The 26,664-nt window shown below is 32.3% G+C and overlaps 1 protein-coding gene across 1 annotated transcript; it reads right to left on the reverse strand.

Annotated features, from left to right (window-relative positions):
- Positions 1-92: 92 nt before the first annotated feature.
- On the reverse strand, positions 93-25,504 carry LOC132703118 (facilitated trehalose transporter Tret1-like). The gene is made up of 2 exons (XM_060672192.1): positions 25,287-25,504; positions 93-2,091 (listed from the first exon to the last, which is right to left on the reverse strand). Exons 1-2 carry the CDS (start codon positions 25,345-25,347, stop codon positions 746-748), a joined length of 1,407 nt encoding a protein of 468 aa, XP_060528175.1. The 5' UTR covers positions 25,348-25,504; the 3' UTR covers positions 93-745.
- Between the last annotated feature and the right edge of the window lie 1,160 nt (positions 25,505-26,664).

Below are 26,664 nucleotides of genomic sequence, written 5' to 3' on the forward strand. Positions count from 1 at the left end.
AATTTTTTATAATAATTGAAGATGTGGAAATTGGTATTGTTATTATTGTTTCTTGGGCTCAAATAAAACAATAAAGGAAAATAGATTTTTATTTCGCAACCTCTCGGAGCCATCAAGTCTAAATGAGAAATGTGCCTATAATTTGCCTATTTTTAATTTTAGGCTGACATTCCATACGACTTTTTTGTATAAAGATACCAATTATATTCATTTAATCTAGATCTAGATCCAGATGATAAACACTTAATCAAGATCAGAAGTTTGCGCAACAAATTTATAAACCTAATGCATATTATACTTTTATACTCTTTGCCAGCATCGTGTTAGTGGCAAGATAAGCAATAGAAAGCGCCTAACGCATAGAGCATTCCACAACCCTTTTCTCAATTTCTTGACTCGTTCGTTTCCTTAACACAGTACCTCGGTGCCCTTCTTGGGACACCCAACATAAAGACCTTGAAGTTACAAATTCTACACAATCGCAGCTGAGGATAAAACGAAAAAATAATAATGTACTTGCATTATCATTTCTTTGCAAAGGATTACATTCCACTGGCGTATTTCTGACAATATTTAAAGCTGAATGCTACGTTAATATTAACACTGAGTATTATCGCATGACAACCAAATCCATTCTAACGAGTTTATTGACAACTGAAACAAAGGGGGCGTATCACAGAGAAAACACGATGGCATTTCTTAAAACGAAATTGTAACGCTGTCTCAACTGGCGCGGCACTGACTCCTAGGTCATAGCGATACCATTATCAGCGCGAATCGCTTTGTGTCCCTTCAACATCAACTGAATTTCGTCCAACGTTTTGCCCTTGGTTTCGGGAATGAAGAAGGCAGTGAAGAACGCGGTAAAGAACGCACACAGAGCGAATATGTAAAATGGCGCGTGAATACCGTAGGCACCGAAGAGTACCGAGTAGATCTGTATCGAGATCACCGCCATTATGCAGTACACTGCGTCTGCCAGCGTCATACCGATTGCCTTGATCGTCGTCGGGAATATTTCGGCGGTTATGACGATGGGTACTATGCCCAATCCAGACTTAAACGTCAGAGCGTATGTCATGCAACACGCGGCCGGAATCCAACTGACAAACATCACGTCGTAACCGGTATTCTTCAAATGGAAAAACACGGTCATAATCGTCAGAGTAATTCCGGTAAGTATGCTCGAAGTGATCAGTAACGATTTCCTACCGAATCTGTCCATGATAACCGACGAGACGCTCGCCCCTATCAACATTATGGCGGCGAAGGTGATGGCCGCCACTCCGGGTTCGATATAAATTGATCCGGCCTCTGCCAGAATCACGTGAAGATTCATTATCATGACGCTAATTCCGACAAAATGCTGTGCGCCATTGAGTATTGTCATGACCATGATCGCTTTTCGGTTGCTCGGTATCAGGATGAGGTCCTGGGGTCTTCCTCTCTCGGTTTTCTGACGTTCCACGGCTTTTTGGATTTCCTCAATTTCCTTGCTGACGTTGGCATCGGTCCTGACCCGTTTTAGAGCTTTTTCGGCATCTTCTATTCGGTTTATGTACACCAAGTAATATGGCGAATCCGGCATAAACGGAAAGAATATGCACTGAATTCCGGTCAGGACAATTCCGATTATCGGTGGCAAATAATAGGCAGCATAAGTGCCCGTGGTGTACACCACCAAGATTCCAAATAACATCATGATGTATATGAGTGAGGATAAAAAGCCTCGTATTCTATGATCAGCTATTTCGGCTATGTACATCGGAGCCGCTACGAAACACATATCTCCCGCCATGCCGATAAAAAACCTCGCCACATACAGCACTTCCTTGTTTGGAGCGAACAGCGTTGCCAGCCAACATAACAGGGCAGCAAATGACGCAGAAAGCATGGACTTTTTTCGACCTATCTTGTCTACAGCGTACGTGGTTATCGGTAAACCACAAATGGCTCCCAGAAGGTTGACCGTCTCCATCATTTCGGCTTCGTACATGGTCATCTTGATGTGAGTGGAGTTGCCGGTGAAGTACGGGATCATGGGGGAGGTCCAACCATATGTCATACCGTCGGACATGGCCACCAAAGTACCTTAAAAATTATTTTTAATTAATTACAAAATCAAACACACTGCGGAAAATCTAATAGATTTTAGGAAGATACTATATTCGCAGACTTGCTCGGGTTCACTGTAAGGCTATAATATCAACACTAAGTCCATTTTCCTTATCTATGGACTGGTGTGATAATTCGGATTCATTTCTTGTTGTGCTGCTATAGGCCTACTATTATTTCTATTATTTATAAGTAATTTAGAACAAAGCAGTTTAGTGGTGCAAATCTGCGACTACACGGAAATAGGTGGGAATCTGGTCTTGTTAAAATATTCTACGACAAGTGTCACAGATGCTGCTTACGGTCAGAAAATTACGGTCAATAAACATGCCGGCACGCTCAAATTAAACACACGAAGGTTATTTAAATTTGTTTACTATTTATGGAGAATGTTGCGAAGTATACTATTTGCTGTCTGCAAAAAAAGCGGTTACCGAAAATATAGAAACCGAGACAGAAACTTTCTGGTCGAAAATAGATTTGTGAACTGCTTTCCTATTTCTATTTACGGATGCATCAAATGGATATTTAGGTTCCCTTATAAACGAAAAATTTCAAATGGAGATTGTTATCTTGTAATCTTACAATTAAAACTAAAAATAAATATTATATTATTATGAAACTTATTGTTCCTGCTTATTTCGCAAAAAACGTGCCGCTATTTTAAAAAGGTATGTTATGCCAAAAAATATTAGTTCATTACATTCCTGTTTCCTATCCTAGACAAAATCTTGAGTATAAAACACATTTTCAGTGTAATTTAAAATCCTTGGCCAATATGTAAAAGTTTTAGTCTTCATCCTTTACAGCGTTTCCAAAACTGTAGATACCTTCGCTTATATACGACGATTTATAAGAGCTTTTCTACATTTAATGATACAGTCATAAATCGCAAACCATTAACATGGAGGCAATCTATTCAATAAAAATTTCATGCGCCTGTAGATAAAAGAGAAAGTATAAGTTGCAAGTACGTTGATGAAGTGGGTGAATGCACATCCACGGAACATTTTAAATACCTTTATTAAGGCGTATTCCAAACTTCTAATTTGCTAGTAAAATATTGAGATAATATTTACCTAAATTGTTGGAGCATCAAAAATTTATCTCGTTTATTTAAAATTTTTCATAATATGTGCAACATTTGTTAGATGATAAGGACATAGTCATGTTTGCATTGTCATGTTTTTCCACGCTGACTTGCAATTTTTCTTATTGCAACAACATAAATATCAAATTTTAATAATAATAATTTTCAAAATACAATATAAGTAAACATACACAAGGAATACTTTCTAAATGTCCAACTAAGTATCATTAGTCCGTTTAAGAAAACTTCTACTAGAAATTTTTATATTTTGACAATAGTTGCTATTTATAAAAAATTTGTTGTTCACTGTAAAAGATTAGGTGCCGTAATGTACATTGTGCTAGGAATTTTCCTAGGATATTCTTGAAAAATAACTACAGATAAAAGAACAACTTTTGAAATTGGTCATTCCTTTCCAATTGCAAACAACAACAAAAGCGGGCATATAACGTTTTTAGATTCTACAAATTCTATAATGAGAAGTACTGAGAGAAAGTACTTTATTTAATTGGTTGTAGGTTACAAATAGAAAGTGTCCCTAAAGTAAATCATGATGGAGAAAAAAAAGAGACTACATAAGTAAAAGACCTGAGAAAGGCAGTACTAAAGTTGTAGAGAGATGAGCGTCGTGCACTTGGGTATTTCAAAATTCTGTCAAAGAAAGCTGAATTTCCTGAAATTGGTTAGCTAATAAGCAGTCTGTTTAGCAGGGTTTTAATTGTTATCAAATACTAAAACAAGTTCTAAGATTATTGCTGTTTTGCGACAGATTTTCTGTCGAATGTAACTATTAAGAATCCACTTTTATTTTGTCATAACTCATGAACCTATAAACAAAGAGGTATAAAAAAAACCGAAAATGTTGGGGTGCCCCATAACATAGTTTCTATTGAAAAAGTAAAACAGCAACAAAACTTTTTGTATTAAAACTTAACCAAGAAAGGTTTATTTTAACCTGTCAATTTCCAAAGAGAAAATTTACTAAATTGTTTCTTATAAGTTACATGCAATCTTTGCTAATTCCCACATGCCACAACTAATGCATAATATATAATATAATAAGCACTCTTCTCTAGCGCATTATTGGTAGCTTTTGAGGAACATCTTTCTTCACAATGGAGGCTATATTTTATCTGATTTGTCTTAGAATTTGGACAAGTCCAGTCTGGTCTAGAGTAGTCTGCTTTTCATGTCATCCACAACAAGCTGTCGTGCCAAAGACTTGATGAAATCGTATCTGGATTGGTGAGGATTTCCAGGTGCACATGAATATTTTATACAAGCGTTTACATATAAAGTGTCTAAAATTTTGTAAAAAATATTAAGTGAACACCTTTTTCGCAACACTATTTTAGTCATTGACGACATCAAAGGAACCGCTTCGAATGGTTTTGGTACGTAAAACACTAAAATAACTCTAAATATTTATTTTTAACCGTGTATACTAAAGTTAGACCTCGCTTTTACAATTCCATTACAACCTCTAAAGATGTTAGCCAATTATCTTATGTAACGTCACGGTTTTTTTTTAACTTTACTCCTTATCGACAACATTTCGATCTCTTCCTTCGTCTGTGTATGCATATCTATCTAAGAAATAAAGAGTCCGTGTATTAGTTATTACCAGTATTTCTATGACGTATTTTCGAGGTATATTAGGCCATGTAGATGCCTAGCAATTGGAACTTTACTCTAAATCAAACAAGCATTTATTTTGCTGATTAGCACAGACTTATAGAAAATTAATGAAGTCTAGTGGTTTTCTAGTGGTTTGATCATCAAACCTAAGTATTGAGAATGGATTTAGTGTCGCGGTACTTCAAGAAATTTCTCTACCAGGGTTGTCGGCGGGAAAATTGTATTCGAATCTTCATTATTGGATTTAAGTACATCCTAATAATACAGTTTTCTGGCAGCATTAAGAGACTTTGCTGTTCCAATAACCCCAGGAAGATGTAAAATAATATTGTAACTTCTGGTTCTCACATGCTGCTATCTTGCTGTTCATCATCTTCTTGCGTTGTACTTTGGCGGTCATCATCGAAAATCTTACTTGCAATTTCCTGCCTTTTCTCCTCCGATTTAAATTCAAAATCAATTTCGTTTTGGTAGATTTAGTCAGAGACCTAGTTGCCACTTTCTTCTGCTTTAAAAATCCTCTGCGCCAACTGCTCAAAAGCCTATCGAGTGTTTAATAAACGAGTTGCTTGCTGAGAGTAGGAATGTGGGGCATACCATACTTGATCTACGACCATTAGTTGAAACCAATTGTTTAAAGACCAAACGTTAGAATAGTGGCTACAATCCACATCCGATTGCTCCCAAATCCTTGACCAAAGTGCTGTAAACGCCAGAATGGCGAACGAAGCTTTCTTCCTAAAGTAACACTTTGCACACTTGTTTAGTGCATAATCGGATATTTTATAGTAGGAATAGAAAACACCATTTGTAGTATGAGTATAACAAGGGTGGTTAGCAAGGGTGTTCCTTTTTAGTATGGATGATAATGGTATTTCACATAATAGAATTATTGAATATTTGCTTTGCAGCTCTAACTAACCAAAACTTTAATATTTATGTGACACCTGGCTGACAATGTCAATGACCACATTCTTGGCCTGATTTGGTAATTTCCTAATAATATCGCATAAAAGTGGATATACCACTTTTAATAAAAAGTTCTTAACATCCGCGGTTAGGAAGCTTCAGAAGTGTATCAGTTAAAGTTCTCCAGAATCAAAAATATCTTAACGAAATTTGATAACATTGCTGTTGACATTTTTGAACTTCACTTTCAAAAATACCCAGGTGTAAAATTTTATCGCTCCGACTTTGACTGTTTTTTTAGTGTTTTTTAGTACTTTTTGCTAAAAAAGCAGTATTGCCGTATTGCTCAGTAATTATTTAAAATATGGGGCCTACTAAATTCGAGATGCGCAACTCATTGCAATAAAAACAAATGGGGTCTTTGATTTAAAATAACAAAATTATGACTTGTAACGTAACAGTGGTAAATCTGTGGTAAAGCTTCAGAACTTGAATTTTTGTCACTCCAGTTTTAGCCGTTTTGGATATATACTGGGACATTCACGGTGAGTGTCCTATTATTAATTTATGTTAATTAATGACAATTTTTTTTTCGCAATCCGTACAGCTAAACGCTTGAATTAACTTATCGCGTATAGGGCGTTCATAAGATAAGGCCCAATTGCCAAGATAGAAGAATCCATGTTACGTGGGATTTTTTTTTTTGAAGTTAAAAGCAAAAAATCAAAACATTTCAATTAAAGCGAATTACAAGTAACCGCATTTCATCTGAGTAGCAGGCTCTGGCCGGCCATGATGGCGTTTCCTGTAAAAAAAATAACTGACATTTCTAGATGCATTCGGACTTCTCATTTTATTGCATTTTCACAATAATGAATAATTTCCGCATTTGCCACCAATGTATGAGGAAAAGTTTATTGGAAAATACCCCGCAGCATCAATGCTTAATCAAATTTACAACGGTCCATTTACGTTTCAAATAAAAATTTCAAGTCTCTACAAATATTCGTTACGGTCCATCTCAGGCCGAATGAACATCTGTTGGGATAAGTTTTACCACGGTCCTGCGAAGGTCTGCGGTTAAGATACTGTAAAATACTTAAAACGTCAAAGCAATGAATGCAGTATATTTTTGGTCATATTATACATAGGTGGCCCATATTCACTTACATAAGTAACCAATATTTCAGGTTTTCAAAATAAGCCATTGTCTATAAACGTCTAATAGGACACTGTCTGTGAATAAGCGTTCCAATACTTCTTACTAACCCGCGTACTTCTTACTTACTCTGCGCTTAAGTTGTTCGGTAAATCTAAAAGGTCCCATTTGTTCTGATTGGGTTGAAAAGGTCGATTCGCCCTTCGGAATATTAAAGTTACAGTAAATATGGATGGAATGATATGTATATGACATAAATATAATATATCTAATCTAATATAATCAAAGATTAAGTATTTTTATTCGGTGGAATCTCCGTAATTGCGGTAAAGCAGTTTTCCTTTTGGTATAATCTTGTAAAATAATAAATAATATAAAAATTTTGCATTTTGTCAAGAATCTGCGAATCTTAAAACACGAAAATATTTAGAACGATTCAGATGAAAATGTTATTATAAGAGTTTTGCCTTGGATTGCGCGACTACACTTTTATTTCGATACTAATTATTAAATGTGTTATTAATCTGGTCGTTGTAAATTTTAATAATCGACAGGTTAAAACGTAAACAAAATAGGTGACGCAAAACTATTATGATAAACGCGAATCAAAATTTTTCCTAAATAATTGTTTAAAAAAAAATACCTACTATGGCCACTCGGTGAATCAGCAAATAACGGGGAATAACGTCAAATGAATGAAACACACATGTATTGTTTTTAAAATGATTACATGCATTCAAATAAGCGGGAAAATTTTATTGACCTTAATTTATTTCATTTGATTTATTTATTGTGTTCTGACTTCTTGTCCTACCAAATGTATCAATGTTATGAGTTCAACAAGTTCATTACAATAAGAGCCCCAACCTCTCCGTTTTTAATATGCATAGCGATTTGGTAGGTTGAAAACAAATATCCGATTATCCTAATGATATTCATAATTTGTTAAAATTTAGTAATCTAATTTTTTCTACAAAAATTTTCCACCCAACCGCACGAAAATATTTTTTTTTATTTCGGTGAAAATCAGTATAATTTTTTTATTGCTTTTGGTTATTCATTTAATTGCAATATACATGTTTACACTATTAATGTCTAACTAACTGACGATGTTTCTTAGACGCACTAGTTGTAATAAAACATTATTTTCTTTTAAATGTGTTTGAAGATACTTGGCCTTTTATCATCACTGGAAGATCATTAAATGTCATTGATGCTTCACTTACGAGATTATAGAGAGCCTTGTTTGTCCTAGCATTACCTACTACTGTTGTTTCTCCTTATATAATACGGATAATCCCAGTGTTTGATTTTTGCAAATTGTTAACATTTTTGTATACAATATTGCTTTAGTTCAACACTTGTATTTGGCGAAACTTTTGGCATACCGAAGAGATCCTATGCCTGAGTCCGATAATCCAAATGAAAGAGTCTTATTCTGTATTCTGTATTTTAATGAAGTTGAGTTTCCCACAACTCCACATGGGTAACAGATATTTTAGTTATGGTAAAATATATGCATTGCAAATTTCATAATTTGTATTATTTCTTAAGAATTTTAGAAAAATTATTTTTTTTATATTCTATGTGGGTACTCCAATTGAGAATATCCTTCGGGATCATGCATCGTTAATTTTGATCTCGCAGAGACCTGTTTGTTTATTTTTTTATTTAAAGATCATGTATTTAATTTTCTCTGGACCACCTTCTTACTTTAGAACCACATCTATCCATTACTTTGTCACTATATGGACAATCATAGTCGCTATGTCATCAGTTGTTGATCTTTTTACATTTATTTTGTATACGAATTCATAACCATTTAGCACTAACAAGTTCTCATATTCTTTTATTATCATGGTTCAAAATATTGAAGTTAATATCTATCCCAATAATGTGGCTTGAAGGATGTATTTTGGCAATTAATTTAAAAATTCCTGACCGTGGAAAGGACAGAAACATGTACAAAACACTCGAATTCCCTTACCTAAAACCAAAACACCCACAACTGCGCATTATCGTTCCAGCAATTTCTAAAATTATGATGGAAATAATCTTATATTCCCAAGTACACTTGTACTTTAATAACAACCAAACTGTTCTGGTTGTGCACAACGCGTGTCGTAAAGGACTTTGTCCATCTTCGGCCCTTGCGGTGTTTACTCATGATATTTAGGTTTCATGGTTTTGAGAACAGACCTTGTCTTGTCAGATCTCATATTTTTTATAATCTACCCTGTAGAGTTTCTTAAATATAGTGCTTCAGGCAAGGCATTTGCTAATGATTAGCATTAGTTCTAATTTAAATTTACTAAAGGGCCTTTTTGAATAAAACTGAATGCCTCCAAATCCAAATTTCTGAAATTTCGAAAGACTACAAATACAGATTTCTTATGGTAAATTTGAGAAGCAATATTAACGGTCACAATTTAACATTTAGTGAGAAGGCATGTAACCTTGGTGTCCTGCTTGATTGCAGTTTACCCTTCAGCAAACATATCAAAATTCGTAAAAACGGGCACATATATAACTTAAGCAACTTTACCCCAGTAGTCATTTTCTTAAGTCCCAAAAAGAAAGTTACATTGTGCGAGTACCTTCTTATTTCAATTGTGCAAGTTTTATCTACAGTCCTTGTCTTCGGTAGTAGGAGCAATATCGCATTCAAAAGGTACAAAATAGTGACTGTCGTTTAATATTTAACCTAAGAACATGGGATCCTGTAACACATACAATTAATGAACTTCAGTGGTTAAATATGTTTTATGGGCGGATTTATAATTTGGATTATTTTGTACATGGTTTAGCAAAAAACTCAGTTCTTAATTTAAAAAATCTGATAGATAAATTCAAGCTGATATGCATAAGTTATAACCACATTCAACGATACATGGCATATAATTTTTTCATGAAAAGGTCTGTCACGCCTTAGTTCTGATCAATAAAAAATCAGAACTAACATTAGGTCATATTGTTTACAGAAAACCAACGCACACAGACCGACAGCTGAATGCATTGTCACATCACCATCCGGCCCAAAAATCATCGGTTATTAACTCTCTTGTTTACAGACCCGTAAAACTATCTTAGTCTGAGTCGCTGAACTCAGAATTAAAACAACTTACATCTGCTCTTCCCTCTAATTCCCTCCACATTAGATATATTAAGCGTTCCATCACAAAATATACTTCGCCACAACCCTCTAAAGGCAATGAGTCCGAAAGCAACCCCACACTTGCCACTGTTGTACCTCCTCAGTTTGAAAGCATCATTGACAAAATATCAAAAGTTCTTAAGAAATATAACTTCAAAACTGAACATGAAAGTGCCTTAAGACTAACTTGCCGAAGACAATCAGGAAACCGGACATAAAATTTTATTGGATAAAACTATAATTCTTGCATGTAATCAATTCTTATACCAAGGACAAGTCCGAGAATCTATAGAAATTTATAAGGAAACAAACAAAATCTTAACCGCGACTCAGGTTTTTACCTACATCCAACATGGCATGAGTCACGTACAAGGAATCAGTCATCCGAGACAAAGTTCGTGTCCCTTTAGCTCCTCCCCCCTCTAACAATGTATGAGCTCTATGAGTAGCATGCTAGCCATTTTCAGTCCAGATCTGAAGAAGCTAACAGGATGATTGGTTTTGATAAATTGGATGGTCAGCAACTTTGATTTATAAATAACCAATGCATGAGGAATTCAGAAAAAAAAGGATATGTTTACTTTCTTTTTGACATATAGTTTATCTAAATTGGGGTATTAATAAATCTACGCGCTATGTATATAAATTATGTTTGAGTTTGGTAGGATGATATTTATTTTACCAAACTAAAATTTAAATAGCCTTAGGTTAGACTTCGTCCTTGTGTATATTTTATTTTTTGGCATACTTACACTTTGATTATTATGAATAAATTATTGAAAATTATTATTATCATGTGTAACCAATATAGCCTCGACAGTAAGACATCAATTAACTAAATTCAAATTTTGGGGTATTGAGGATTAAATTGTTAGGAATTTATGAAAGTCGGACTGAAAGCTTTGCATTCCCATCACTGTTCCATCCTAGAAAAAAACATAGAAAACGAAAGATGTTGCTGATGATAAATTACGTACTATTGAATGCGGGTTTTCTAAAATATTGCAATTCGGATGAATGGATGGCAAAAAGTTTAGCAAATGTACTTAATTCCATGTAAATACCTTTACATATTTAGAAAATACTATGAACGGCTAAAATATGGAACAAATTCTTGCTCACAATTTTGAAATGAATAGGTAAGTAGCAAGTTTCAGTAAAGGTTACCACAATTAGATTTCCGACAGTCAAGATAGTGAATATGGTGGGTCCACATGAAACTCAGAGATTTTAAATTGTAATTTTTGGTGGATATGGAGACAAGACGAGAAATACAGAACATGTTTATAATTTGTTTCAAGCAAAATATTTAGGAAGACCCATTACAAGATCCACAATGAGTAAAATGGATATAATATGTATAGAAACAGGGCATGCCAAAAAAAATATTTTATTAAAATACTATTCTAAGAAAACATAAGATCTTGCAATTAAGAAGGCAACACTAACAAAAAGATTTAATACTGACATTTTTTTAACATCAAAATTTGAGTCAAAAAATTGTCTTAACAATGTTTAGTCTCATTTAAAATTATCTTCAATAAAAAAACAGTAATCGACAACTTTCAAAATGGCCGAAAGTTGAAGAATGCTCTACTTGTTTTACCATTAAATATTTTCCAAAAGTCAAGACGTGACATGTAAGTCTATTTCGCTTTACCTACCTCAGTAGGTAATGGGTTATAAATGTCAGAAGCAATAACCATATACAGAGTATTTCTCAATGGATAATTTTTGGGGTCATTGAAAAAGAAAACTTCCTATGCACGTATATCGTTTTGAGGTGAAATTAAACAAGTCACTCCAAACGTCACTAACCATTTACATGCAACAGTTTACTATAAACAATGTTTTTATCATCCTCGTACTTTCTGGTATATCCTTGAGTTCTTCCAGCGATTTTTTTTTTATCTCTTCAACCGTTCCAAACATCTTTCCTTCCATAAGTTTCTTAAGTTTTGGGAACACCAAAAAGTCGGAGAGGACCATATCAGGTGATTCTTGGTTCTTCCATTGGGACGCTTGAGCTTTGGTTTCGACGTCATAACCATATACACATGATTAGTCACCAGTTATAACCTTTACTTTGAAATCGTTTAACAGCTCCTCAGCGATGATCCTTCGACAGTATTTTTGTTCAAAATTAAGCAGTTCCGGAACAAATATTGCTACTACACGTTTTGTGCCCAAAACTTCTGAAAAATTGCATGGTACGAGTCAACAGAAATTGTGACATCTTTAGTCACTTCTTTAATAGTGACTCGACGATTTGTAAACACCATTTGTTTCACTTATTCAACGCTTTCATCAGTTATTGATGGGCTGGGCGTCCAGAGCCAGGTTCGTCATCCGAGTCTTCTCGGCCATCTTGAAACAGCTTGTATCACTCATAAACATGTTTTTTCTCAAAGTAGATTCGCCATATGGCGTTGTTAACAATATTGCAAGTTTTTTGGAATACTGTATTCCATTTTTTATACAAAACTTCATGCAAATTCTTTGTTCCAATTTTTTGAGAGCAGAAAATCGCAGTGCACACAAAACACCTATAACGCTTCTATCTCACAAAAAAAATAAACGTGCAAACTGGCTGAACCTGTGAACATTGGACATGTATACCAACAACAAAAAAGAAATATATACATAGCACGCCCAATTACAAAAGTCACCTTACTTTTTGAACACACCACGTATATTTGCAAGTTCCCAAAAAACTGGGGTTGCAAGAGCAAATAAAGGTAATTCTCGATACCTAATTGACCTTATAGAATATTAGTCAACAATTTCATAAGGAGTGCTTTTAATATTGCTGATTTAGACTAACTCCCAGCGAGTGAAGTTCACCAAATTTGTCTATCCCTCTCGCGATTGGAATAGAACATAATACTATTAATAAATTTAAACTATACATTTGAAGTATCTGAAGAATTATGCGTAATTTAACGGTGCCATTCGACAAGAAAAGCGCAAGAAGTGGCTTTTATGGCGAAATTACGGACCCTCCAAGAAAAGAATTCGCTTGAAAAAATGTCAGTATGACATGAGATATGGAATAGATATCTTAAATCTTTTGAAGAATTAAAGGAATCAGTCGTCTGGTCAGCCCGCATCGTGTGCAAGCTACGGTAATGAAGAATTGAGATAAATGTGGCCTACGCAATTTCGTAAATACGTGCAATGACGCTGGAAATATTTCGGCAAAAGCAAATATTTACTTCATAAAGTATATAGGAGGCGCTAATATTATAAAAATACCTATGTATTTGGTTTTGGCGTGTCAATATCACTGTTCTACTAGTCGCCCGCTGATTAAATTAGCGAACTACAAAAATTTTGGAGTGAATTTTTAGCAGGGTGTCTGTTACAAAATTATTTAAAAAAATATAAATAGAATAGGTGAATAGATAAAAATGGCAAGCTTTTTCATAGAACACACTCTGTCAGAGATGAAAATCTTAAAAGATTTCGTTTATTTTCTGACATAATTTATTAAATGTCGGAATTAAAAGTATCGTGATGCTTTCAGACGTTTCGCCTTTCGGTTACCATCATCAGCTTTACTGCCGCACTGAAAAAAAAACCGAAAATAATTTCCTTCGAACTTTTTTATTTCCTTGGAACAAAATTTGTTTCAATAAACTAATTTATGCTTGTACCAAATAAATGTGGGTACTTAAATATTTTGAATCATTTGTTTTTTTTTTAATTTTTATTAATGGCAAACAATTAATTATAAAAATAAAATGGTAATAGGATTGGTTCAGTATATATGAAACAATCGCTTCATTGATTTGAATACATTTATTAAAAGCAAATACAATGAGTTTAAATACAAATAACTCAGGAAAATTCGTCACAATTAATATGACAATGGAAATACTTTTAATTAAATGCGGGTGGGTTATTTCTTAGTAGGTGTTTCAAGGTGAATACTTATATTAAAATTAAAAATCAAGGAACTATCGTAATTATTTTTATTCAACTGTAAGCATTCTTTTAGAAAAATTCAAATATTTTAAGAACTATATTTTCTTAAGTATTAATAAGAAAGTAGAAGAATTTTAAAAGGAATTGAAATTTAAAAAATGCATGTTTCGTTCATTTCGCTTTTTGCAGCCACTTTGTATACTTTAAAATAATTTGAAATTGGGCATTTTAACCATCTCTACAACTTTTGTTTTTGTGATTTTCCATAACATTTGCAACCAATGAGATAATAAACGTTACTCTATCTTTGACCCACCCTGTACGTAAAACACGTGTTCCCGGCCAATATCAATTGGGAATGTTCCATTGCACATATTACGAAATTTACGAAAACCACCTGCTTCGCAATGTGTGGCATGGAAATCAAAATAAAAGCTGTCATCATTATTTATTATTTATTTACTATTGTTAAAATTGATCGGAGTAGCTTCACTTTTAACAATTTGCATGTGAAGGAACAATAACCAGTTCAAGTAGAGTAAACACATACAAACTGCGTTGCGCAAAACCCGTAGTCCTGTCTCATCATTATAAATTATAATGCTAATAAGAAAAGACACCAATAAACTATCGTCCATTTTCCGTTTCAATTTTATCACGATTTGGTGAAGAATAGGATTGTGCTAAAAATATAAAAGATCTACTTAACAAAATTTGGCGTGTGTGAAGTTGTCGTCGAATTTATTTTTATAAAAAGTAAAAATTGAAAAAAGAAATTCTATTAAGTAAAAATTTTACGATTTATTACGATGAAATTAGAAGCAAACATTTAGAAAGGTCTTAAAAAGCTCTTCTCAAATGCGACCCTCGCCACTGCCAGCTGTCGTCGAAGACACCAAAAACTTGTTTTCGGAATTAAGAGAAAGAGAAGATGAATTTTTGCAAAAGTAAAAATATATATAATAAACAGTGTTACACGATGAAATTTGAAGAAAACATTTGAAAAGTCTAAAAAAGTTCCCCTAAAATGCGCAAGCTGCTGTCTAAGGCACCAAAAACGTGTTTTTGAAATCAAGAGAAAGAGAAAGCGAATTTAAAAAAATTGGACGACATTTCGTAGGTTCTTGGAAAGCTTCCTTCAAAAAGGCGTCGAATTTTATCGTGAAATAATTATACTTTTGATTTTGATTTGATGTGTTTATGGTTTTTCTTCGAAACCAGTAAGGGGGTAGCTTTTGTGAACCGCAGTTTCCAATAGTCTCTCGGATGACAACCCCAACCTTCGCTACTTAATAGCATGTCTTATTTCTAGCATTCTAGTATTTTATTAGTCTAGTATTTCCTAATATAGTTATTTTCATTGTATTTTCAAGATATGTTTCATTGCGAAAAAAGTTATAATTGTAGAAAAAAAAAACAAAATATAGAAAAATCGGTAGGTATATTACATTCCTTTACAATTTCATTTATTAAGAAAAGTTCAAGGACGCTGGTGGTCTGAATAAGTTAAAAGTTTAGAAACCTGGTTAGTTCCATATGTTCGATGTATGTTAGGTTGGTATTGTTGAAAAAATAGTTCGCTTTGTATCATGCGCGATTCAGTGCCTTCATAGATTCATCTGAATGTTCAACATTTCTCCGTTGATGAAAGTCACTCTAGAAACATTGAATAACAATTATCCTAATTAGACTTAACTAGGACACTAGAGGAGAATTGCAGTTACCAATTTGCAGCTTCCCAAACGGCGCTGTAACTACAAAAAATGCAATTCATGGATACCTAATTGACCTTATAGAATTAATTTCATTCAAGTATAAAATATTCCTAAAGGTTCGGTAGAATTTCCTCAAACATCTTAAGTGACTATAAAAAGAGATAAATTATATTTTTGCAATATTGTCGCAACTGCAGTGTTGCCAGATGCACCCGTAACAACGTCAATTTTCCATAATTATATTCAGTAAGATACGAAGACGAACAAATCCATATTTTGCAATAACTGCTGTGTAATGAAATTAATTTGCATCGTCTAAAGTCAAATGTTATATTAAATCGGCCAATGACCTACATGAGATAGGTCAAGGGCATGATCGTAATTCTATATAGGGTGAGTCGAACGATGGGCCAATCCGTTAAAGTGTGAAAATATTGGAGCTTATATTATTATATTCGAGAACGACTTCAATAATATACAGGTCATTAAATTTTATTTTAAAAATAAAAGTTTTCAAATATTTTGTTAAATTGTTCATGTAAATTTTCTAATTAAGAACGGTTTACTAGAAGAAAAAGAGAAGAGTGAGAGAAAAAGTGTAGTATATAATGTTAACTCCAAACTATACGATCTCTACGAATATTACATAAAATTTTGTTGAGTTTAACAAAAGTTTCACTTCACTTAATTTCCTTTCTCTTGGTTACTTTTTTATCCCACATTTTTTTTACAATTATGAAATCATAAAGAAGCATACGCAAAAATACCTGTTATTATTGAACGTGTAATTAATTTTTACCAATTGCCAATTGCAAGTACAATGTTAACTATTTCAAGACAGGCAAAATAAGTGTATGTGGTGGTGTCCTTCGTTATATAACTAAAGCAGTGCGAGATTTTTTTTTTAAATACTTAAATGAAAAACGGAATAAAAACTTTGTCTGTAAATATTTGAAGCTGTCTTCGTGGCTCGTTTAAAATTTATTGTAAGTTATTACTGTCATTATTTACATGCATAGATCAAGTTTGAGCAAAATATGAGGAAATATCGAAATTTATAAATAAAAGGTTATTTTTTAAACGCTTAACAAAGTCCCAATATCTTGAGACGGAGAAATTATTAAAGTCTATTTCAAAAGGTATAAAGGAATAAAACCTCAATAGGTATGCAAAGGAACTACAGAGTGACCCAACGAATACATTCGGGAACATCGGTCGACAGTTTCTGGTACAGTACAATTCGGATGATCGTTTTTATTTTTTTTTTATTACATAAATTCATTAAATTTGAAGAGAACTGATGGAAAATATACAGGATTAGTCAAAAAGTAATGTCGATTCCTTTGTTTTTAATAAAATCCATTTTCAGTAATGTGTCGAATTTATCCTGTAACAATAAAAAACCGATATTTAATTTTGAAATGAACAAAAGGATAGGCAGCACCAGCAAAATTCTGGGATTGTCACAACTATATTTTTGTTGGTAGCAAAAAAATGTGGCGAATCCAAAGAAAGCTCAAAGAGTTGAAATTTTAATTTTTATTGGATGTCGTTGAGTAAAATTGAGAGGAGAGTTATAGAGACAGCGAATGTCAAAGATCGTCTACAGCAAAATGGTACAAAAACTAATGATAATACAAGATTAAACATTTTATTAGTAGTTGAAAATAATCCTCATCCTATTAGCGTATTGTCAGGAAATCAAGGGTGGAAAATTTTCTCAAAATTTAACTCACTGTGGATCTTGTAATGAGTCTGTCTGGGTATTTTAAGGTAAACCAATTACAAAGTTATCTCCATGTCCAATAAAAATGTAAATTTCAACTAAATGAGTTTCATTTAATTGAGTCCTATTCACTTTTTTACCGACATAAATATAATTGTGATGCTTTAAGCAAGTAAAGGCGCTACCAGAAGTACGTTTTAATTATTTAGGGATTTAATTGTGATGCATTTGCCTTTACTCCGTCACACTTTTCTGAAATTGCTTGTAATCGGTTGACCCATCTATTAGACTCACCCTGTATAATTTATTAATTAGACTGTTATACAAACTTGCAGTCGCGTAGCCTTATATTTCGTTGTTGTTGTTACAAACTACTATTCCAAACAATCCACCAAGGAAAGGTCAGGAGCGAGGCAGCGTTTTAATTGCCGGCTCATATAACGGTTTAAATGAAATTGTTTATACTTTTGGTGCCGATGAAAAAGAACGCTATCGAAATGAATTTGAAAATTATTAGACCGAGCTTATGAGTCAAGGAAATTTTTAGTTATCGTGAGCTGCTAAGCTCCGTTAGAATTCTGTACAATTAATTTAATTTTTTCACTTGTACATATGACCAGTATAAGATGATGTACCGGGTATTCCATTTTGGGCACTTTTATGGGGTATCTCGGTTATTTATTAAAATAGGAAGTTGCGTTTTACGCAACACTCTGCTACTTTTTGTGATATTGAAGATGCTGCAAACAAAATTATCATTGATTTTTGAAATACAGGATGAAATCCAAAAGTACCGATTTTGGGACCATCACCGTATTACCGTTGTGTTTTGAGTTATTAAAGAGTGTAAAAAACTTTCTTGTAGGACTTTCCAAACAAGAAGGGCCATGACAATTTTGTTGAGCGGATGTTTAATTTGGGATACTCTGTACATGGGGATATTGGAAACGGCAAGAGACACTGCGTCCCTTAAATGGAGCAAATGTAGCATATGTATTTTGATTCGATACCCTTACGTAGATTCAGCGTGAAAAAGTAAAATGTCTACTTTTTTTTATATTATATATTACTTTGCTTAGTTTTGGTTTAGTTTAGTTTAGTTAGTTTTGCTTATGGGCGCAATATTAAATTTTTATATCTCTTTAAAAATGATTTTCAACCATATGTAACACATTTATGTTTGTTCAAAATAAAGCCGGAAAAATTAGAAAAATATGATATCATGCTTTGATATCGCTGTGCTTAGTTTGTTATTTTGGGTACCCACAAAACCTTGTACAAATAAATGTAACAGAAGATCTTTTTAACTAGCGGCTCTGCAACAAATGTTTTCCAACAAGACAGCGCACCGATAATACACAGATTATTACGAACTTTTTAGTTGCAGAATTTCCCTACAGGTGGATAGACAACCTGGGACCAGTCAGATGGGTTCCGAGATCTCCAGACATAAGAGCCATTGTTCATATAAAGTATACACTAAGTCCTTTGGAAACGTTGGAGAGAAGCTGTTAACAGCATCACTCCGCAAATGTTGGGACAGTCCTGTCAAGCACTTTTGAGAAGATGTATGTTATGCGTGCAACAAAACGGCGAGTTATTTTAACCATTATTCCAATTTTACTTACTTGTTTTCTCAATCCTTTCTCTTCTTTATTGACTTCACTCTTGCCCACACATCGTTTAAATGTATTTTAAAATTTAAAGCCTATCTTGACTAAATACAAAAATGTCAAAATTCAATATGGCGCCCATAAGAAAAATAAAAGTTGACTTCTGCCGTACACAACATAGTAGCCCTATTATTTTTTGATGCAATTTTTCTAAATAAATCAAAGCTCTTTTTGTTCCATTTAGGCGACGCTGTATCTCTTAGAGCTTTCACTATTCCCATGCACATCATCTTATACTGGTCACCCTGTATATGAAATGGTATCAGCAAACAAGATATAAAAAGTTATGGTTTCCTAAATACAAACGGATAAAAACAGATTTTTTTTTAAATGTTAATTGATACAGTGTGATCACAGGCCAGATTTTTCTCCAAAAATTCTAATCTAGTATTCGACTCTATTCTAATTTCGATAAAATAACAACTATATTTCATTTTATCATCAGAGAGTGCACTAACATTAACGATAGAAATACAATTTTTGTTGTTAAAAACTTTATTTACAAAAGTGCCCTCCTATATTAAATGGAAAAAGAAAAAATATGTAAGACATAAAAATCTGAGGAAATAATAATCCATAATGAATTTTAAAGAAATATGATAAACAATGAAGAAACCCAGCGCTTATTTATTGTAATGGACATGAATGCTACTACATTTCCTGCTGCTTGCGCTTATTTATATAGTCTTTATACCTACATCAGTCATCAGTAAACTTTTTTTGTTACTTCGTTGCACCTAAACTAGCTATGATTTATTATTAATTTCGTTATTAAGAAATTAATAATAATAATCCCTATTAACGATTTAATAGTAATACAGAACTTTGATTAGATTCATTTGATATTTATTTGTACTACTCGAATTTTTACGGAGGATATACATATTCCTTTAACATTCCAAATCAATAATAATTGTTTTGGTACAAAATGTTGAAACTTTTTATCAACTCAAATATATTAAATTTTATATGAATGTATTTAAAACCTAAGGTGTCTATGTAACGTGAAATTTTATTCTCTACAACTTTGTTCCATGTATATCAAACTCTTGACTGAAACCTTCGGCACTGTACTAACATTTCGTTATAGGAATTTTTTTCAGTTTTAACATTCGATTTTGGCTATACCACTAACCTAAATTTCAGTTAGTTCACTCTGATGTCTGTTAATATGTAAGAATAGTGGATGGGAGAATATTGATCGGTGAATACAAAATTATGACTGTTACAACTAAGGAGCCGAGAAAATGCAAATGTATTTTTATTTACATTATTTAGATTTTTATTTTATGGTTGATGAAACAACTGACTCAAGTGGGAGATATAATAATTGTAGTTTTGGGGGAAAATCAACCACTCCAATGCTTGCTTTAGATCATATGTAATTGTGCCCGAACGATTGGAAATAACCAATAATCTCAGTGTAACCAGATTTATTCGACAAAAATTGAGCAACTTTTTTCGCCCTATATGGTTAACGCTGAACAAAATTTGGTTAGCCACTTCCATATTTGATGTGAATAATTTTGAATTAGTATAAAAAACGATTCATCTGCCGCCGCTCTAGTAAACTAGTTTTTCTAACCCAACGAAGAAAAAAAATTTAATATTTATAAAAACAATTTATTATTTTGACCTATAGTATAAAAATTCGTAGCTGTTTCCTTGACAGATTCAGTAGTTTCAATAAATAAATTTCAGGCAAATTGCAACAAAAGTTTCTGCTACTTTTGGGGCTGCGGTTACAGAACAATTTATGTCAGTCGGTAAAATCATAAAAAAAGTAAGAATTGTTTATGGGAAATTTCACTAAAGAAACTAAACTACTATTAGATAACTTCTGCCGATATATAGAAAAATTTATCGATTTTTGAACATATGCTTACAGGTAAAACATACAATTATCTTATGGGAAATCTTTGTTTTGTTTGGTATTGTTGAGTTATTAATCGTATTATAATTTTTTCTATAATCGCAAATAATATTTTGTCACTGTAAGATTTTTATTTATATTTTGCAATTTGCTATGAAAGTATCAAGGTATGTATCTACGAACAAAAAACTTTTATTACGATTTTTTGTTGTTTCATTTATATTTATTCAATTAGGTCTGTGGTATAGGTAAAAAAAGTGTAGGATTTCTGAAGAACGGGTTTTATTACAAAAGAATACTCCTGGCTTTATTTAGAATAACAAGCTGAATACCGGCGATGCGTTGCCGAAAGGAACATGAAAAATCCCACGTAAATTTTTAGGTGGTCAAATATTTGCTCCCCTGTACGTTTTATAGAAAAGTTGTGATATAACTTTTTGTTTATTACATTAGCCGGAAGTTATGATCAATTGCGACTATTTTTTGATGCCAAATATTGAGAAGGGTTATTATGAATTTCTTTAAGAATAAAGTGTCATTACTAAATAAGACTATACTGATCTAAAATTAATAACAGTACAGATAACATTTTGACCATATCCAATCAAAACGTGTTTTTGTGACAAATCACCGTCGCAACAGATAAATTTTAATGGATTTTTTTTTCTCGTCGATACCCAACAGTCGACCGAAGTCAACCAAACCTTCTATGTTCTACTGGTACTTGAAAATTGACGTTGAAATCAACAAATAAATTTTTATTATTTAATTTTCAGACTGAATTGGGTGTGGAGTTTTCTTACCGAATACCATACGAGGTCAAATTCAATCCGGAAGTAATTTGACTTATAGTGAAAATCCCCGAAAAAAATCCAAAAACTGCATCTGGAGGTGATTGAAAAAAGGCGGAAAACAGGCCCAAAACCCAAATTCTTGCATACTCTTGCATATGGTGAGAGCGAAAGGAGAATAGTTTTGTCTATGATTTATTTTTAATTTCTTTTTTTCATTTAAGTGGAGACATAGATATGTTAAACTAATGCTAGATTCTGACATGGAAAAAATGTCTCTCTTGGTATTTTAAAATGTTTTCTTAAACTTTATCTATTTAAATGAATAAAAAACTTAAATCAAAGGAATTTTTCAACAGCGCGAGTTCATTCAGACATCTCCGACATTTTGCCGAATTTCATCATTATTTCTTGTTCGTTTGAGATAATGAATATCTTACGTTACCCTTACGAATACTATAGATTTGTTAATGAAGTTGTTTTAAGATAATATTAAAAATAAAAATTCCTTAAAATATAAGTTTAAAAATTTTTTTTTATCATTACTTTTAAAATATGTTTGTAAGATTTTCAATTTTTCTTAAAACATTGCGAACTTTGGTCGTTCGCCTAGTTAATTTCACATATTCCTGAGTACGAATTTGGTGTCATTTTTAACTTGAAAAAGCCCTAAAAGTACTTTGATATTTTCTGCTTCAAAAAACTGTGTCAGTTGGTCATCAATCTCTGCTATATGCAAAAACCATTTCAGTGCCTTTTAATATAGTAGAGTAGACATTTATACACTAATACAAAAATCACAAAGAAAAAATTCGTTTGGCAAAAATCTCATATAGTCTAAATATTTTCAAAATTTCAAAACATAAAAAATAAATACAAAATTTTACGTGAAGGAGACCATCCAATAAAGAGCGAATTTGTGTCATTGAATACAAACTTTATTTTATTTTTTATTTAATTTCTTTTATTTATTTCATCTATTATTCATATGATTCTTGTATTGAAGTAGATTATAGAAAACATTTGTTGTCAGTAAGTATTTAAAATATTTTTTGAATCTATGTTGCTCTAGTTTCAGTAGGAAGCATATTATAGTGCGTTTTCCCGGAATGAAAAAGTTATTCTTTATTTGTTTTTAATAAATTTATTTATATCAGATCTTGTCTTAGAGTTGCCTTAATTTCTATGAATACAAATTAATAGTAGTTTAAGTAAATAAAGACTGTGGGAGTTATTTTTTTTTTAGTTCTAAAAACATCTCTGTACAATCTTACTGCCGAATTTCTCACGAACCAATTACCAGAGCTTTTTGTTTTTATTGTTTGCTTAACTAATTATATTCGAGAAATGCAATTTTTTTTTAGGTTTCGATTTGGTTATTTGTTTGTCAATTTACATTTTTAAGATAACTAATTTAATTTTGTAAGTAAATATCGTTTATATTATTCTTTGACCAATTTTCTTTAACTTACAGGCCTCATTTGTGGTGAATGATTTAGGAAATTATTCACTAATTTTGACTAAAATAATATCTGAATTTATTTATTGTGCTGTGGTTAATTAATCATTTTGGAATTTTAGACTTTTTATTAATTGTACTAGTATTCCAAAGGTCCGAAGTTATTCTTTGGGTCTAATGGTCGGAGAAGCCTGGTTCCAAGACTGATGATACATTCCAACGTATGTATGTTTGTAACAATATAATCGCACTGTATTGAACTCGTTTATACCAAGTTATTCGTTAATATCCTACTATATGACAAAAATATCTCCTGTAGATGTACTTTGTACTAGATTCAAGCATATTTATGTTAAGGCCACCGCACAGCAAGATCTTTGGAATTTATTTTGATACTGTTTGTAATAACTCCAATAACAAATAGAAACGCAAAAAAATAAAACCTGAATCGCTTATTATAATGTTATTTTATTGAAACTGTAAAAGTTAAAGGAATAGTCTTCTATTTTATTTTCTGAAGAGTATAAGTTGGTAACTAAAAAGTAGATATTTTAATAGATTTTTTTTTACTTATTTTACACAAAAAAAATTCTCGATATAACCAGTGCAATGACAACCTAATTATACCTAATATTATTTGTTCATAGACAGTCAGCCGCACGCTACTGATTTCCTTTAAAAAAAAAGACATTTGCATTCATCTATGAGCAGATAATTTTTTCTTAGTCCGTCCCGCGGTTTTTACATAAAAATAAAAAATAATTTCTCTGCTTGCTGTTATATTAACGATATTGTTATTACCATAGAGAGAAAAGGATTTTATTTTTTCAAGCGAAAACCGTGCATCGGATTGAAAAAAATCAAGAAACTAAATTTTTTCACAAATGATTGAACATTGTAAGAATAGTTCTTATTGTAAGTGAAATCAGTGGCATATCATCAATATCTACCAAAATAGACGGGGGGACTTTCGTTCGACACTGGTGTATTTAAAAAAAATAGTGGCACTTTAAATAATACATCTTGATACATTAGTTTGCGAAATTTCATTAAATTATCTAAAGTTGTATTACAGATATTAAAAATATATGTTTTATTTTTGAAAACTTTACCACCCTGTATCTCAAAAGTTAAGACGTTTAGGAGGTTTTCTTTTTAAAATGGACTCAAAAGCTGTCCCCCTTAATTATTCACGTATTATTAGAAAACACCCTATATAGATACAAAGAATACAGAGATCCTTTTTATAACTGATTAAAGAGCATTCTATTACTTGCTTAATAGAAAGCATTTTTACTTTTGATTTGACTTCAATGCCACTCACAAATTGCTCCCGCTGAAGTCAGAGAGCAGAGAATATCCGTCTCTGAGGGTATTTTGAAGTTGTGTATCTTTGAGCCAGTGCTCCGTCAAGCAAAGTGGGTTTGTATTCCATTTCCTTTGTTTAAAAAACAAAACTGAGCCATAAGTAAGTAAGAAATAGAAGCAGGAGACGAAATATTCGTAGAAATTAGTGAGGTTAGGTTTTAGGTAGTCCTGAATAAAAATTAGTTGATAACTTATTGTCAATCAAAATAATCCCAGTTGGTTAGGCTGAAGCAATAAATAAAATAATGCTTTTGTAGATTTTTCAAAGATCTATCCAACGGTTCACGGAAAATGCCTCTATTCGTAGGTGCTTTTAAGTAAATTTTTTACAAGAATGATGCTATGATATTCAAGAAAATTCGTCAAAAAATAATTAAAAGCTTGTCAGTCCTTTGCAGTGTTTTTAACAAGTATGTGCTTCACCCGAAACCACATCAACCCAACGCAATAATATCAAAAATCTTCCGAAACATTTAATCAACATTTATGACCTTTTTAGAACAACTTTGCTATTGTGCAATTAAATTTTAAATTTTTTTTAAACGGTTCAAACTATTTAAAATTAATCCAACCACAACACGCGTGCAAACCGCCGTTCCAAAATTATCTTAAATCGGCTCAGCGCGTAAATAGCATGTTGAAATATTTTTAGATATGTACGTTTGCATTTTCGTTTTTAACAAACTCACCCAACAATGTTGCCCCAAGTTGGGGTAACACGTCAGTAAACTTCATCCCTTTTCCGATCATCCTTGCGTGTTCAGTCGCGACACTGACATTCACTCTCAAAACTGAACTTATTTATTGTTCGAATATATCCGCGCAATCTAAGCGCATGGGGACTCGCTCTGTCAATATGTTGTTAATCTTGGGAACACAACTGTAGACTTAAATCGGTTACGCGGTGTCTCACTGAAATTATAGGAAATTATAATAACAAGTTAATTAAAAAAAGCCAACAGTTGCTGCAGGATTGAAATTCGATCTCGCGAACGCGGTCCTTTATTTTTAGAAATACACCATTGCTGTCCAGAATGCTTTTTGCCGCTTAGAACAGTCGATAATCTAAGCTTCTTCAGGTAGAGATTTGAAAATTTGATGGCTTAAAGTTCTTAATGTCCAATATTTTAAATGTTCGTTTATTTTTTTTTAATTATTTTTTTTAATCATTTATCAAAGCTATAATATTAATATTTATCAAAGCTAACATCGGTCTCTGAGACAGTTTAAAGAAAATGGCGATCATACCAGGTGGCGCAAGAAAGTGGGAATACTCTATAACTTTTAAACGGCTTGAGATGGCGATTTGAAATTTGGAAGGGTTAATATAGGCTAAATGTCCAATTTCTTGGCAATACATAGTCAATGGTTGCACTTCCGGTTTGAGCGGAAACGACAGTAATTTTTGAATTTTTGGTTTTTTTTCTTGTTTTTGAATTTGTTTATTTAATTTGCAAAAATTGTAAATTAAACTTTTCTTTACTTGTCTAACGACAAGTAGCATTTAATGTAATGAAGTATTAATTTGTTAGAATAATCTAGTTCTTTCAAATAGCAACAAAATCTTTTTAAAACCGGTACTTTTTTGCTACATACTAACACCAAAACTTTAAAAATCCGTTAAAAAAAGGAAAAAAAAAGAAAATAAAATTTTTATAAAAACAAAATATTACTTGGCGGCTTTGCTTATATTCATTATTAATTGTCAAGTCGGTAAGATTAAAAATGCAGAAGAAATTCTCGCTTATTAAATGGAAAAGAAGAAAACAGATTAGTATTTAAAAAAGAATAAAATTAAAGGAAATTTCTTCTGAGATTCAACGATAACAATTTTTTGTTAAAAGTGTTTTATTATGCTAAAAAGCTTTTGGAATACGGAGATACAGTCAAAAAGAAAAAACAAGAAGAAAGAACAAGAGAATAGAAATATTTTTTTCTTTTCAAGTCTGTATCTTTTTGGGATAATGTAGCACAATATTTTGAAGATCTGTTAGAAGATAAAACCTCAACAATGGTGGAATCGATTTGAAAGAGGTATATCAACATGTGTTACTGAAAGCCAAGTTT

The sequence above is a fragment of the Cylas formicarius genome, unplaced genomic scaffold, assembly GCF_029955315.1.
Source record: "Cylas formicarius isolate icCylForm1 unplaced genomic scaffold, icCylForm1.1 PGA_scaffold_6__28_contigs__length_40554024, whole genome shotgun sequence".
Classification (NCBI taxonomy): domain Eukaryota; kingdom Metazoa; phylum Arthropoda; class Insecta; order Coleoptera; family Brentidae; genus Cylas; species Cylas formicarius.

Coding starts and splice junctions, on each gene's coding strand:
- LOC132703118 (XM_060672192.1), bottom strand. CDS start 25,347: ATGATCGGAAAAGGGATGAAGTTTACTGACGTGTTACCCCAACTTGGG. Junction 2,092..25,286: donor ACTTGGGGCAACATTGTTGG/GTGAGTTTGTTA, acceptor ATAATTTTTAAG/GTACTTTGGTGGCCATGTCC.